The following is a 15,346-nucleotide window of genomic DNA, read 5'->3' as shown; positions in this document are numbered from 1 at the left end:
TGGTTTGTATTACAGTCTAGTCCCACTGAACTGAATGCAACCATCTGGTACAATTATAACTATTCTGAACTATGCAATATGAAAACTATGCAGCCCCTGCAGCAACTGAAGAATTTGAAAGTAAATTAAAACAAAATAATTTTACATTAAATAAAAAAGTTTTAAACTTAATTAAAATAAAACATGTCTTAAATTAAAATAAGTAAACTGTCGTGTTTATTGCTGCCAAAAAGAAGTTAAACACATTTGGACAGTGAAGGAATGTCAGGATTCTTGCTCAGAAAAAGGATCAACGTGCTCTGAAGTCAGAGCACAGAAACCTTTTTTGTAACAAAATATCGATTTCTGCCGTCCCTGTATCGATACATTATTAGCAAACAAAATATCACGATACTACACAGTATCGATTTTTTCCCCACCCCTAATGGTACGTTACAGGTTGCACTAAAGAGTGAGAGAGTGAAAACAAATTTCAGGCAGCTCAAATTTGTTGTGTGTGAGGATATGTTTCAGTAATGTTTAATAAAAACAACCTTTTGATAGAAAACAACATTATTTGTATTTGTTTTGAGATGGCAGGCTGACAGGACTCCACACACAGACAAGCCAGTGTCCTCCTAACACTGGTACCAAGCCTGCAGAAATGGGGAGAGTTGTGTCAGGAATGTGGCATAAAGTCTTTACCCAATCAAACATGCAGATTATCAAGAATGAGATTTCCGTATCAGATCGGTTGGTTAACAACGACCGCCTCTGGTGCCGTCGTTCAACAGGATGCCGGTGGAAACTGTGCTGCTGTTGGCCAAAGACAAAGGAAGAGGAACGTGTGTTCTGACGCAGATAAAGAGAAGGAAAGGCTGCAGTGTGGAGGTGCAAGTAAAGGCCTATGACTGGTGAAGGGAGAGAGCTGGCTGATATGATGGAGAGAATGAGCACATATAAGTTGTGAAGGCAAAGAGAGGATCAGACAGGATCATGAATTTGAAGCTGGAGGCTGAAGAGGTGAATGTTGTTGGTGTTTATCCCCCACAGGCTGGACGTTAGTTAGAAAAGAAAGAGGAATTCTTTAAAGTGTCCCCAGGAGAGAGAGAGTGGTGGGTGGAGCAGACTTCATTGGACAACAGAAGAGACGAGGAAGTGTTGGGTAGGTATGGTGCCGACAAGAAAAATGGAAGATCGTTGGGTTGGCTCTGGAAGTCGAGGAGAGTAAGTAAATAAAGGGTGAGGCAAAGATTACATGTTGGGAGTTGTGGAAGAATGTCTCAGAGAGTACAGGGAGGAGTCGAGAAAGGCTTCGGGTGGTAAGAACAGCTGAAGTGGTGAGGGAAGCTGCCAGAAGGTGTTTGGTGTATCCTCTGGAAAGACAACAAAGGACAAACCGTAGGCTTGTTCTTATACTTTACCGCAGCACTCAAAGCACTTCATGCAACATGCCTCATTCACACCCATTCATACAAGCTCTTCTGTTCTATACCGAAGTGCATTGTCTCTAACATTCAGGCTCTGAACACACCAGAGAGCAGCTTGGAGTTCAGTATATCCTGAGGATACTTTAGCATGCAGTCAAGTGGAGCCTCCAGGGACTGAGCCACTAACCTTCCAATTAATAGAGGACTTGCTCCTGAGCTACAAACACTGAGATTTGGTTGTGGAATTAGGAAGTACCGAAAAGTATCCAAAAGAAGACAGATCAGCGGAAAAAAGGCAGTATAGGCAGACCTGTCATCCCAGACAGGTCACCTGGTAACGTCTAGGAGAGAAGGCAGTAAAGAAGAGATAAAACAATCTTGAAAGATCTTGAAGAGAGTAGGGAAGCCTTAGGAATGGTGAACAAGAGTATTGTACCAATTTGTTTAAAAAGTGCAGACTGTAGTAAATATAGAGCGATGAGACCGATGAGCCATAGAAGTTATGGTGAAGAGTTGTAGAATGTAGGTTAAGGACAGAGCTGACAATCAGGGAGCAGCAGTACGCTTTCAGGCTGAGTATGAGCACTACAGATGCAACGTTTGGTTGAGAAGCATAGAAAAGGAGTTTGAGTTTGTCCATGTGGATCTACAGATTACAGAGTGACACAGAGTGTCAGGAGTGACAGGGAAGGTTCTGCAGGCATTACATCAGGAATCTGAGCCCCTTCTTATTTGCTGACAGATGAGACCAGGCTGGAGTTACCGTGGATGTTTTGAGTCGACATTGTGAGAGTAGGGAGAAAGTGGAGGAGAGCTGGAAGAGGAAGGAAAGTGAGACTGAGGAGGACAGGCGATGCTGCATGGAGTAGAGGTAGTGAAGGTAGATGAGTTTAAATACCAGGGGTCAACAGCCCAAAGCAACAGGCAATGCACAAGTGAAGAAGAGGGTGCAGTGGAGTGGGTGGAGATGAGCGTCAAGAGTGATTTGTGACAGAAGGATAGCAAGAAGAGTGAAAGGAAAGGGATGGCAGCGCAAAGAATGGATCTATGTGGATCCCATGTGTGAAAAGCTGGTGTGCAGTACGAGGGGATGTTATACTGTTTGGGGTGACCCATCGAGATTCGTTAAGTTAAACAGTATCAGTTATTAAGTTGTATCAGGTCGTTGCTGCGTAATAACATTTTGAGTAAAATGTGGAATATTAAAGGTTGATTCAGGTTCCTGTTTTCTGTGCTGTTGGAGAAACTGTGAAAGAACCAGGCTGGTTCGAAGGGTATGTTCAAACTGTCTGTGCAACCTCTGTAAGAAACGAGAGGAGTGTAACACAAACCAGACTCACTTTGTGCCACATCGCACTATATTGTGGGTTTTGCATGTTTGCCACAAATCACATGTGGGATTCTTGTATATTACAGCGATCAGTTTCCCAAAGCACAGCATACGTTTTAGTTTAATGGTTGTTTTCAGTACAGTCTAAAACTGGCTCAAAGACACTTCATGTTCAGCGCATTGAACGCTCACTTTACTTTATACTTTTACCAAAGTTTTTGTTTTTGGCTTCCTGTTTTCTTGTGACATGTCCGAGAAACTCGAGGTTTTTTATAAGCTGACTCAAATCACTAATCTTTAAATTCAACAAAAAGAAACTCAAATCTATGCAGAAAGGATGCAAACTGCTTTAAAAATGTGTGCGGGAAAATGGTCAGCAATATTAGGGAAGTTTCTGACTTTGAGTTAATGCTCCAAAAACAAGTGGAAGCTGTTTTTAAAAAGAGAGTTTCATGCATCAGCATTAAAATACTCTCTGAGAACTTTTTAGTTCTTCTTGATTAGGATCAAGATCACAAGGGGGTCACGGAAGACAGCTAAACACATAGAACTGCTAACCTAGCCAGTCGTTGAACTTCTTGACCTCGGAGGGCAGTCCCAGTTCGGTGAAGTCTCCAGCATGGATGAACACATCCCCGTACGGCATCTGGATGGCATCAGTGCGGGAGTGTGTGTCCGAGATGCACACAAAGCGTGTGTAGCCCGGTGGCTTTGGAGTGTCGTGAGGCATTGGGTCAACCCTGAGACAAGAAAAGGAACAGAGGACAAGAAAGCAGGGAGTGAGGATGCGAAACGGGGCCACTGCAGCTTTTGCTGTACTGAAACAATACAGCAGAAGGGACAACAATGCTATACGTAAAGTCTCTGTGGTAAGAGGCTGACAATGAAAAAAGTTAGAATTAGTATCCAACAGAAAATCATCCCCACAGACTGAGGCAGATGGGGAAACAAGAGACAGCACAAAGGAGGAGGGAGAGGCCACAATAAAAGCACGGTACCCACAGAAGCAGAAAAAGAAATGTGCAGAGATAGAAAAAGAATAAAGCACAAATATAGAAAAGAGCAGAGTCCTGTGGGATTTCCAGTGAGTGTGCAGATCCATGGGGTCTCTGGGGGGGAGAAGGAGAGCTGGTGAATAACCGTGGCCCACTTAAGTGAGCTTTCCTCCAGGTACCTTAACACCCAGCCCTACTTCCTCCTCCTCCTCCACCCATACCACTAGAGACAGAAAAAGATGAGGCGACGAGGGAAGCAGATACACATGCACATAAGACAACCAGCAAGAAATGAGTCACGAAGTAATAAAATACAAAAGAGGGTTCATAGAAAATATAGCACAACTGATGGGACTGAAATATAAGATGATGTAAAGTGACTGAGCTCCACAGGATCTCTTCTTCACATGACTGTTCGAAAGACTCTGTGATTTTATATAATAGCCTAAAGTTGAACTAAAGCTCAGAAATAGACTGAGTGACTTAATTGCACAAGCTGCCACAGCTAGAAATTGAACAAGCAGAATTGAGGTCAGTTATAGTCATGCTATAAATAGCCTGATCTAAGGTAGCTAAAGGGGGGTATTAGAGTGTTAATGTGCTGGTTTGACAACATGCTGGGAGGAGGAACCCTTGGACTGAGCAGTTTCTGTCGTATTGTAGCCCTGTTTATAGAACAATGTCTGGATATGCATCAGAAGTTAGTGAGGGGGATTTTTGCCTGTGCAGCTACGCAGAAACACCCAGGTCGGCAGGCCGCAGCTTTATTGATATATACTGAAATACCCGTCATTAAAACTACAAGAGAGGCTGTCAAAGGTTTATGGGAGGAAGAGAGAGACAAAACACACACATTACATAAAGCTTGAATGAGCATGTCACTGAAATAAGTATTTGATCCCCAAGGAAAATGTGATTTGGTACATGATGGAGAAATCACTAGATTTGCATACATTTCAGGAGGGACTCCAAACTTTCCAAGCCCTTTAGGTTTCTTAGATGTTGCTTTACAACTCAAAGACGCAGCTCCTTCCACAGATTTTCTGTCGGACTGAAGTCTGGAGACTGGCTAGACCAGTAGACCTTAAGAGCCATCCACGACCCACCTTCAGTGTTCTGGCTGAGGGAAGGTTCTCGGCCCCTAAATGCAGTGAAGTCGTCCTGTACCCTAATACATATGCCTACCCCCATGTTTGACTGCAGAGAAGGTGTTTGGGTCATGCTCACGTCTCTTCCTCCAAGCAAGGTGGGCTGAGTTGATGCAAAAGAGGAAGATTTTGGTTTGATCGAATCACCCCACCCCCTTTAGTTGCTTCTATAAGTAATATATTAGAGTTTTAGATGTGGCGTTTCAAATCATTTTTAGCCTTGATTTGCCGTTTAATAATGTCAGCTTTTGACATTACTATATAATACTTGATCTGTGTGGTCAAAAAGTAACTGCTATTGTCTTTGAAGCCCCAATGTTAAAAAACAAGAAACCATATCTTGACATTTATAAGCTACATACTCAAGAGTGCCATTTATTGCCACTTACTGCTGCATCTTGAAACAGTGGAAATCACACCTGAATGAAAACTACCATTAAATATAAACAAGGGGAGAAAAAGGGATTCAGAGCTTCAGATTTCACAAGAGCCCCACAGAAACATCCTACATATGTTCAAAACCTGATCACTGACAATTCCTTACAAAGGCGCGATCTGAAGCTTCTTATTTACTTGGTTGGAATTGCAGTTACGCAGCTGTCTGCAACATCCTGCGGTTTGATGCTCTTGTTATGAAAGAAGTGTTCGGTGCACGGCTTCTTAGCTTTAGGAGATTACTTCTAACCTGACCGTGATTCACAACGTAGAACATGTTACAGAGTCTACTCATTTATTGAACAGCTTTAATGATGTAATTTAATACTATAATTAAATGGCACCGCTGGCCAGATATTGAAGTGTAGCAGAAATTCAATTCAGTCTTATTAAAACATTCATATCTTTATGCTTTACTGGATCATCTGTGTCTGAAGACAAAATATGAGTATGAATTATGTGTTTATATTTTGAACTTTTTTAGTTGAAGTTCATAATTAATGTTATTCATATAAATAATCAGCAGTACTGACAGAGACTCCAAATTGCTTTACATTTTAGGGAGAAGGATAAAAAGTGAGCTTATTGTAGAATAAGTTCACATATGCATGGTTTGTTTTTCATGAAGTTATAAATGCATATCATCCTTTTTGGATTCAAAGTAGAAAACTAGCCTACAATCTACAAAGAGACAATCTGGAACTATGTTATAAAAGCCTCCCAGTACAGGCCAATGGGATTTCGTCTCACAGATGACATGACTCTTCTGGCTCCGTGGCTGCTGCCATGTTGATTTTTTGGAGCCAGAAGTGACAATATACTGACTACGTGGTTGAGTGCAACCATCTCAGCCTTGCAAGCGTGGTTATCAAGCTACACTCACTATGCACAGTCACAAAAGCATGCTGATCAATGCTAAGCTACAGACTGATAAAATCCTCAGATTTCACTAACTAAATATCCTTGGATGGGCTGTAGCGACACAGTGGGTGATATCATGTGTCAGATAATAACAATAATAACTTTGAGCAAGCCACAAGTGGCCATTAGAGGAGCTGCAACACCTGCACTGTTTTTGGCATTTCTGCACTGCAGCCTCGCAGGTTGCTGGTTGATCAGTACTAGCTTAGCATAAACTACAAAGACCCTTTGTGGCAGGAATGACTGACTTCCAGTCTGCGTCTGCACAGACTCACATTACATATAAAGTGAACACTTGGAAGGCTTTTATTTTTTGCAAAATATTGCGTAATGTAAATAATTTATTTAAACTTTAAATATTGAATTTTATTTTACATTTTAAATAAATAAAATTATTACATTATGTAAAATTCCAGTAACTATTTCTTGCATGTTATTTTAGAGCCTGAACTATAAAACAATTGCAAGAAAATTCAAAAGTAATTTTTTGCAATTTATTCCTTAAAAATGTATTGTGCAATTTATTTTCAGTTTTTCGAGGGAAAAAAGCAAAATAAATCACTCTGCTGATGTGGAAGTCTCAAGTTGGCATTACAACAAATAGCTGTAGCCATGGCAACAGATGAAGAAGCTTCATAAATGCAAAGAAAGGAATGTTATTAATTTACATGCATCGTTCCAGGAGCACACGAGATGCAAACGGTCAAAACAGTTTAAAGATGTAGATTAAAAATCAGTGTCAGGTATCTGAGCAACGGCAGACAGTTTGTATTTATTTGACATTAATCATTTCAAAAGTATTAATACATTATCATTATTATTATTATTAACCCTATTATTAGTCTCCTGAAAACCCAACAAACAGAGCTCAGTCCAGACATATACTTTATGTGGCAACTGCTGCTGATCAAGAAGTAGCTGCAACACTCAGAACTATAAATCATTATCTCTACATTTCTGTTATACAGTGTGTTAGTGCAATTTAAAAGATAACCAAACAAAGATATCAACAAATGTTTATGAGCTCCAACTCTCAATGACAGCAGGATGCTCCATGATTACCAGCAGCTACATTTCCATCTACTCACATGTGAACGTGAGGCGGCTGGAAGCGTCCCTGGTTGATATTGTAGAAGGTGAAAGCCTGAGTGGGGTTGGTGCTGTACTCATCCACCTCCACAGCAGTCCTGTTGCCTCGCTGTGAATGTGACTGAGCCTGCGACTGCTGCCGCCTTGCGGCCATGATCTCTGACAGGGTGAAGGCCATGGTGCTAGGGACCAAAGCAAATGGAGGAGTGCAAAGTTGTAGCTGCTGGTTGTTTTTGCTTTAGGGCAGTGGGTGGATTGTCCCTGCCTTATGAGAGGCTGCTGGGAAATGTCCTGACGAGTTCAAACCCTTGGTGCACACACAGTCCCAGTGACCTGAGGAGACAGCATCACATTCTTCTTCTGCACCTGCAAAGAATGCAAAAGAGCAGAGCTGCAATTTGGCGTATGACGTATTTGCAGGAGAACCCTTATTTGAATAACTGAAAAAAGAATCATTGCAGTTATCAAATATTTAAACAAAATGTGCCGTGGAACATTAGCACAGCAGCAAACAAGTGTTTGCTATCCAAGGATACTGTGGAATAATGGCACAGTTAGCAGTGACACTGCCTCTTTGTGTCTGTGGGGTCCCAAAAAACTCTCCATGACTAAAGCAGGTGGTGGAACAGGAGTTGGACCTACTGATTTAGACTAGGTTTAAATCACAACGGACCGTTTAATGGGCACAGTGAACAGTACCTGAGCTCAGCTGGCCGGCTACACTGAACTTAACCCTCCTGCCATCCTTTAAAAAACTCACACCCATCACCCTAGGGACCATTCTCAGCCACGCCATAAAAAGACCATATATCCATATTTTATTCCACTTTAAATTAGCCAACCTTGTAAAACTACTCCTCCCTGAAATATTCATGTAAAGTTTTAATTATATTTTCGTTGTTTTAACCCTTCAAATCCCAGTGTTATTACATGAGCGCCCTGTGTTATAAGCCCCAAAAACCAAAAAACGAAACTAAATATTTCCACAAAAAACCAGTTGAAGTAATATGTGATTGTCATTATAAGTAGGCCTTTAGATGGACCAAAGATTGGCACCAACATACATTTTGACCTGCCATTATTTTTTTTGCATTTTTTTTTGCAATTTAAAAATTAAAACTTCAAGGCCCTGAGTCTTCATTGACATCCAAGAAAAGAAGAAAAAATAAAATCATATGATGATAATTTGGGGTTGAAAAATAGCGTTTATAATGGAAGTCAATGGGCAGAAAATGGTCCCCAGGGTGATGGGTGTGGGGATTTCTGCTGCTCAGCCATTTTAGGCTGATTTAAGGAATTCACACTGGAATATTAACATTGACAGGTAAAAAACTATCCTGTGGCAAGTTTGGTTATATTCCACTGAACACAGTGGAAATGGCAGCCATTTAACACATAGCAGTGGCACAAAAAGGTCCCAAGAAGGCAGGAGGGTTAAATGGCTCAGAGCAACTGCTGTGTTATACACAATACTGGATACCAACTGCACCTCCTGGCAGGGATAACACTGTCACTAAATACAGACCTGTACTGTGTCTTATGAATATGATTTATTTTATTTTTTAATAGGGTCAAAATAATAACTATTAAAGTAAGATTGCAGTTACCTTAAAATAGACTAAATCACAGTTACACTACAACCATGGATGATAAAAAGCACAATTCTGACACGAGGCACGCACAAACATCACAGCAGTGTCTACATGTAAAGGTTTAAGTATATCTGTTAGCCTAGGTTATAAAGAACGAACTGAATTACCCAGTTCAGTGAGAAGCTAAATGACAAACGTGTGTTTGGGCACAAATGTGTGTTCTAAATTAAATTAAAAATGCTCTTTAGGTTTTTCGTGTGCTACATTGTTCTTTTCATTCGAGTTTTTCTTTTCAACAATGAAGTGAACTGATCATTTCCTTTCACTGCCCATCCCTGACGTGTGAGACCTCCCTGTGTGTGTCGCCCATTAAAGCTCAGATTTAACTCTGCAGCTCATTTTTCAGAGGCTCTGACGACTGCTGGGAGAGCGCAGAGCCGCTGAGAGGTGCTGAGATGACGGAGACGCTGGAAGACGGAGGTGATAATTTGGGGACAGGCTGCTTTGGCAGAGTCCGTCTGGACTGCCACACGATGTCGGCGTGCCATCTCGATTCCTCATTCGCTGACGCGACAGATACACACTTCACACCCCGGTTGTTTGTCACGGGCAAATCCCAGCATGGTGGTCGGTGGATGTGTTTCAGGAGTGTGTGCAGCACATGTGCGCATTAGCAGGTTGATGTGTATGAAGGCCTGCGCATGCATATTTTAATGTGCTTCTGTTGTTATAAATGTGACAGTGACAATCCCTCACACTGCTAGTGTCAGACAGGAATGTATTAGCAGATGCTGAGACTGTAACACACTGGGCTCAGACGCAGCTGTCGAAATCACGTAGTCGACGACTGAATATACAGCTAACATCAGCCTGTGCTCGCCCTCCGCCCTTATTTTACTCGTTTTCGATTCTGTCTAAAGAAAAGGGTTTAATCCATTGCTAATAAATAATAAATAAATAATATGATCGATCGATTAAGGGATTTAAGCAACCCGTGGTGATCTAGGTGAACTCTTGCAGTTGTGAAAATAACTGCATTTCCTAAATCTTTCCAGAAAGACGGATCAGGATTTATTTCACTGCTAAGCACTACGTGGTGGAGAGTAAATATTAACACAAGTTGTGATTTATTTGTGACCAAATCAAATAATTTTGGTGTCGAAATCTAACCAAACAGAGGCTGAGTGTTATAAGTCACAGGATACAGGCCTGGATTGGATTTCTCTGCCAAAGGTCAACTATGATGCTCTTATACCACGTCACCTCCTCTAAAGATCTCTTACGACCTGATGGGGGCGCTACACCAGCTAGTCTGCAGCCAAATACAGCATATTGATTCCACATGTTGCGTTGAGCCCTGAACTGAACAGCGACATAATTCTCCAGCTTGAGCAGATTGACAGGTTACAGCTCTTTAATACAAAGTGTGCATGACTTCCAAGTGAGTCCATGTAAGAATATTGCAGGTAAGCAGGTGTCATGTGTGTTTTCTCTGCATTTTCTACACAGGCTGCACCTCATCCAAGCCGAGGGACTACTTCCAGTACTGAAACCTGTCTGTAGTGTGCTACCTGTCAGAAAAAATCACCTTCAATCTCCTGACCTAATTTACCCCATGTTTTCTATTTTTGCATATGTTATTTGAAAGTAATTTGCAGTCGACCTATTGCACTGTTCAGACACAAGGATGTGTTGGGATTGGCTGCTTTTAACCAGCAATTCATTCATTACTTTAAGATATTATTACCAGTGTCACTGAATCATATTATGGTAATAAATGCCACCATTATCTCAATATTATGGCTCAACCTTAGCTGCTATTATTTGATGTTGGTGCTATCAGCAGCTCAGTAATCTCTGAAATGTAGGGTGGTTTCTGAACGCTGAAACAAAACTATATCTGACACATAGCTTAACAAATTCATTTTGCTTTTCATTTAAATATGAAAGCGTGTTAGAAGAAGCATCTGTACCTACACTGGAAATGTTGGCCCACAGTGGGTTCGTACGTGCTCCGCTGAATGCACAATCACAGTAGTTGAGGGCATTCACACTGAAATTAAAAGAGTGTAAGGCGCTGAAATGGTGCGCGCCTGCTGGTATCAGTGTGACGAGTAATTGAGCGATGACAGAGACGGGACTGTACAGCTCTGGAAAGCTATCGTAAGGAAAGAACGTTGTCTTTTACTCAGACAGTTTTCCAATTACAAAGTAATTTACCAGGAAGGTGAGCTTACATGCACCTATTTGCATTCGGTATGACATGCTCTGCTGCATGAAAACCTCAACGTTTTTGGTTTAGTTTCTTTTAAACGGGACTTTTGGTTTCATTAAATGAATAAAATGGCTGAGTTTGTTCACACAGCACTAAATTCAATCTGAGCGCAGGCTTAAACATTTACATGCCAGTGAGACAGCCGTATTGATTAAAATTAATGTACATCTGTTCCATCAGACATCCGCGAGACTGACAACATGTTGGAGACAACTTCTGTGTGGACAGCCTGTTTGTCTCTGAAAATGTTTCTCATAGAGTCTCGTCCTTTGTTATTTTAAAGCGAGTGTTTCTGCCACCGGAAAATCCTCTTTTCTTCCGCTGCATTTTACCAGCTCCCAGCAACATTTAACTTATGTGTGAAAAAGGTGGATGTCTGATGGAAACATGCTAACATCAACATACAAGCATATCTAGGAAAGCAGGAAAGCAATAAAAGCAGTCTTCACTCCACTGTTGCAGTATTGTTCTGTTTTAGCCTGAATGTGTGTCCCTGTTTTTATGGGTGTACAGAAAACCATCAGTGGATTACTGTCACTTTAAGAAATAATGGGTGCCATTTTTTCACGATTTCTAATTGTGTACATTTATGTTGTCTTTTGCTTCATTGTGCTGAATTTTAACAGACTAGCTCCTGTAAATTTCACAGAGATCATATCCGCCACCTCTCTCTGTAATGTCCAATTCAAAATCTTGTTTAAAACATTCCAAAATAAAAGCTGTAAATGAATTTCATAAATTCCTTAAATAATTCTAAGTTTAAATTGATTTGCTTATGCGTACTTTACCTCAGGAGCATTACCCCAAAATGTATCTGTGCTTTAAAGTGTACTGAACCTCATGTGAGTGTAATGCTGTTTTTCAGCACACACTGCAGAGAAGAAACCGGTCACACAGCCTAACAAAGGAACTCCTGTATTTTGTAAGATGGGGGGTCAAGAAAGAAGAAGGACTCGTGCACACTCGAGCCCACACAATCTGTTTTACACGTTCACAAGTTTTCACTCACAGACTCTGTCCAAACAGAAAAAAACATTTCCTGCAGCCAAAACTCATTAGCTCGTGATTTTTGTGTTCTCTGCAAAAGTGCCTTTAGATCATCTGAGTTATGACAACGTCGTCTGATTAAAAATGGGGGTCAAGACTTCTGGTGACAAGACTAATACTGTCTGCAGTGAAGATCACAGTTTACAGGAATAATTAAGATGCAAAAAATTGATGAGTTGACTGTGAAAATAGATACAAGTGCTATTTACTATTTTTCTGGCTCAATTTGTTTGTCATTGTTTGAATTCATAACAGAATTACAATGCTTTTATTATCTCCACTGTATGGGCCCCTAGTCTATTTGGTAATTGGAGAGAAGAGAAGAGAAGAGAAGAGAAGAGAAGAGAAGAGAAGAGAAGAGAAGAGAAGAGAAGAGAAGAGAAGAGAAGAGAAGAGAAGAGAAGAGAAGAGAAGAGAAGAGAAGAGGAGAGGAGAGAAGCCCTGCAGCGCTCACACGGATCCATCAGTGTTCACTAGTGTAAGTGGAGCGGCTGATAAATGCAGAAACGTCTGATTGATGCGCTCTCCTCATGGGGACATTGTCATATTTAACAGCGACCGTCACATTAGACCGTGTGCCGATCCTCCCTGCTTATTCGCCCGTTTCCTGCTACGTATGGACACACAGAGAAAATTAAAGTGCATCTGAGTGTGTCGCTGAATTACAGTTATCTGTTTTACGCGTAGCCTGGAGATAGTGTTGGTCTGATTTGGAGTCACGGCTCTGTGAAATTTGGTGACGGCTGAAAGAAATTTCCTATCCAAGGCTGAAAAATACAAGAGAATAACATCCACAAAGATTTCTGTGCCGATTAACTTCTCTTTTAATGCGGCGTTTTTCACCTTTAATTCGCTCCTGCTCACTTTGTCTCAGCAAAGCGTTTTGCAGGCAGAAACTTTAATTAGAAATCAGGTGAAAAGTTCAAAGTGCGTCTGTGATTATCGCCCTCGTGCGCGTTTTGCAGAGGTGTCCGTGAACTCACACCGAGTAACTGACTTCTAATGAAACTTTTCAGCCGTTTGGTCCACAGGCTGCACCAGCTGTCTGCTTCTCACACGTGGAGCCTGGAAGCTCCGCTATCAGCCTTCTTTTCAGTCTGAACTGCCCTTTGGATGCGGTGCTGTGGTGAAGTATGAACGACTATAAGAGCGTTCCGGTGAGCTCCGCTGGAAAACGCGACATCTGGGGACGTGTATATATATATATATATATATATATATATATATATATATATATATATATATATATATATATATATATATATATATATATATATACATATAGATATATACATATACATATAGATATATACATATACATATAGATATATATACATAAAGCTCTCTGCAACCGAAGCCGGGTGAGTGGAAATGTTGGCATCAGGGCTGAGATTAACCCGAGAATATGCCGCGGTATGCGGGTTCGGGGCAAATCTCTGCTCCGCTGTCTCATGCATTGTAAACAGAGCTGTAAAATAAATAGGAGTCTACCTACCAGCTTCAGTCGCAGTGAGGCTGCTCAGTGTTGGATGGTGTGGAGAGAGGAGTGTCTGCGCTGCCACAGAGACGCGCTGGTCAGTTTGAATGCGTACCCCGTGGTGCACCGGCACAGCGTCGTAGGCACAGCCTCTCTCTCTCTCTCTCTGCCTTTCTCTCTCGCCCTCTCAGTCCGGCCCACTGTGTTTCACCGGTGAGCGGTACAACGAGGAGGAGCAGAGCAGGGAGGGAGGGAGGACCGAGAGCAGCTGCGTGCGGCACCACTGGACTCATTCCCGGTCAGAAAACCCGAGGAAGCAGTTCGGTGCAGTTTTACTTATACAGGACCAAACCACAACAACAGTTTCCTCAACGCACTTTATATTGTAAAGCAAAGACCCTACAATAATACAATAATATGACCGCTTGACTACACGGGGACCACACGGCCCGTGTCCATCCGTTTGACGGTGAATGTTTCTGTTCAACATGACTGTTTCATTCACTAAATCGGTTCATGTGCTGAAACAGCAAACGGACATTTCTTTTCTTATTTTCCCTGCGGCTGTAAAACGATCAGAAAGCAGCATTCAGTCGCTCTTTTTAATTTCAGAAAGCGACTGCAGCTCTGTGACATTTACAGTAAATATAAAATAAAGCTCTAATCCGGGTTAGTTTATTTATTTTTTGTCAGTTTACATTTCTAATAATTATTCAGCAACAATAAATTTGGCTTGATAGGCTCAATTGTTATCAAACGTTAGACGTGATAGTCCAGTCATAATGGTTATTGTCAAGTTAATTTCTCATCTATTTACATATCTCATTAACCTGGAGGTGCAGTGGTTAGCTCTGCTGTCTTACAGCTAGAAGGTTGCGAGCTTTAACCCTGGCTGTATGTTCTGTGCGAGTCTAAGCAGTGTTGATGGATTAGCAGCCCGTCTAGGGTGAACCCTCTCCTCACCCAAAGAGCGCTGTGGAAGGCTTTACCCTCATTTGACCCTAACTTGAACAAGCAGTTAAGAAAATAGAAATCATGGATCAAAACTGTAAAAAAATGTCAAAAAGAACAAAGTTAATTGTCAAGTTTTTGGGTTTGGATTCTTGTTTATTATACAAGCCAACATTTGTGAAACAAGCGCGACAGTAAAACTGTGTGAAACCACAACACAACCTCAGTCTGAACATGTTGGCAGGATTTCACTTTCTATCAAATGCTGTGGTTTGCATACTGACACTTTACTTCTTCAGCTGAACAGTTTGAACTACTTTATAGAAGTTTGTAAGTAAACATACTAAAGTACTGCAATAAAGCGCAGATTTATGCTACTTGCACTTTAGCACCTTTAGGTCAATTCATACAATATTCTGCTTCTACTCCAGATTTCAGGAGGGGAGATACTTTTCACTTCACTGTCTGAAGCTGTTTAGTTACTGGCTACTTTATAAACTGGGATTTTTATACATAAAAATTAGATTATACAAACATAGCTGACATATCAATTAAGTGATCAATCGACCATAATGTTAACTGATAGATAATTTAATGTGGAAACATTTCTCACTATTTCTCTTATTATTTACAAACCAAATGAAAATAATCATTAGTGCCAGTTAACTGGCACTAAT

At 41.1% G+C, this 15,346-nt stretch overlaps 1 protein-coding gene across 1 annotated transcript in view; it reads right to left on the bottom strand.

Moving 5' to 3' along the window:
* mpped1 (metallophosphoesterase domain containing 1) overlaps nt 1-13,860 on the bottom strand; it is a 95,278-nt gene extending 81,418 nt beyond the window's left edge. The window contains exons 1-3 of the mRNA XM_014410944.3: nt 13,737-13,860; nt 7,327-7,693; nt 3,298-3,479 (exon numbers count right to left, since the gene is read on the bottom strand). Coding sequence (XP_014266430.1) covers nt 3,298-3,479; nt 7,327-7,505 — 361 coding nt within the window. The 5' untranslated portion in view covers nt 7,506-7,693; nt 13,737-13,860. The remainder of the gene's footprint in view (nt 1-3,297; nt 3,480-7,326; nt 7,694-13,736) is intronic.
* Nucleotides 13,861-15,346: the final 1,486 nt, after the last annotated feature.

Source organism: Maylandia zebra, linkage group LG17 (genome assembly GCF_041146795.1).
Source record: "Maylandia zebra isolate NMK-2024a linkage group LG17, Mzebra_GT3a, whole genome shotgun sequence".
Classification (NCBI taxonomy): domain Eukaryota; kingdom Metazoa; phylum Chordata; class Actinopteri; order Cichliformes; family Cichlidae; genus Maylandia; species Maylandia zebra.
This window is presented reverse-complemented; position numbering and strand designations above follow the sequence as displayed.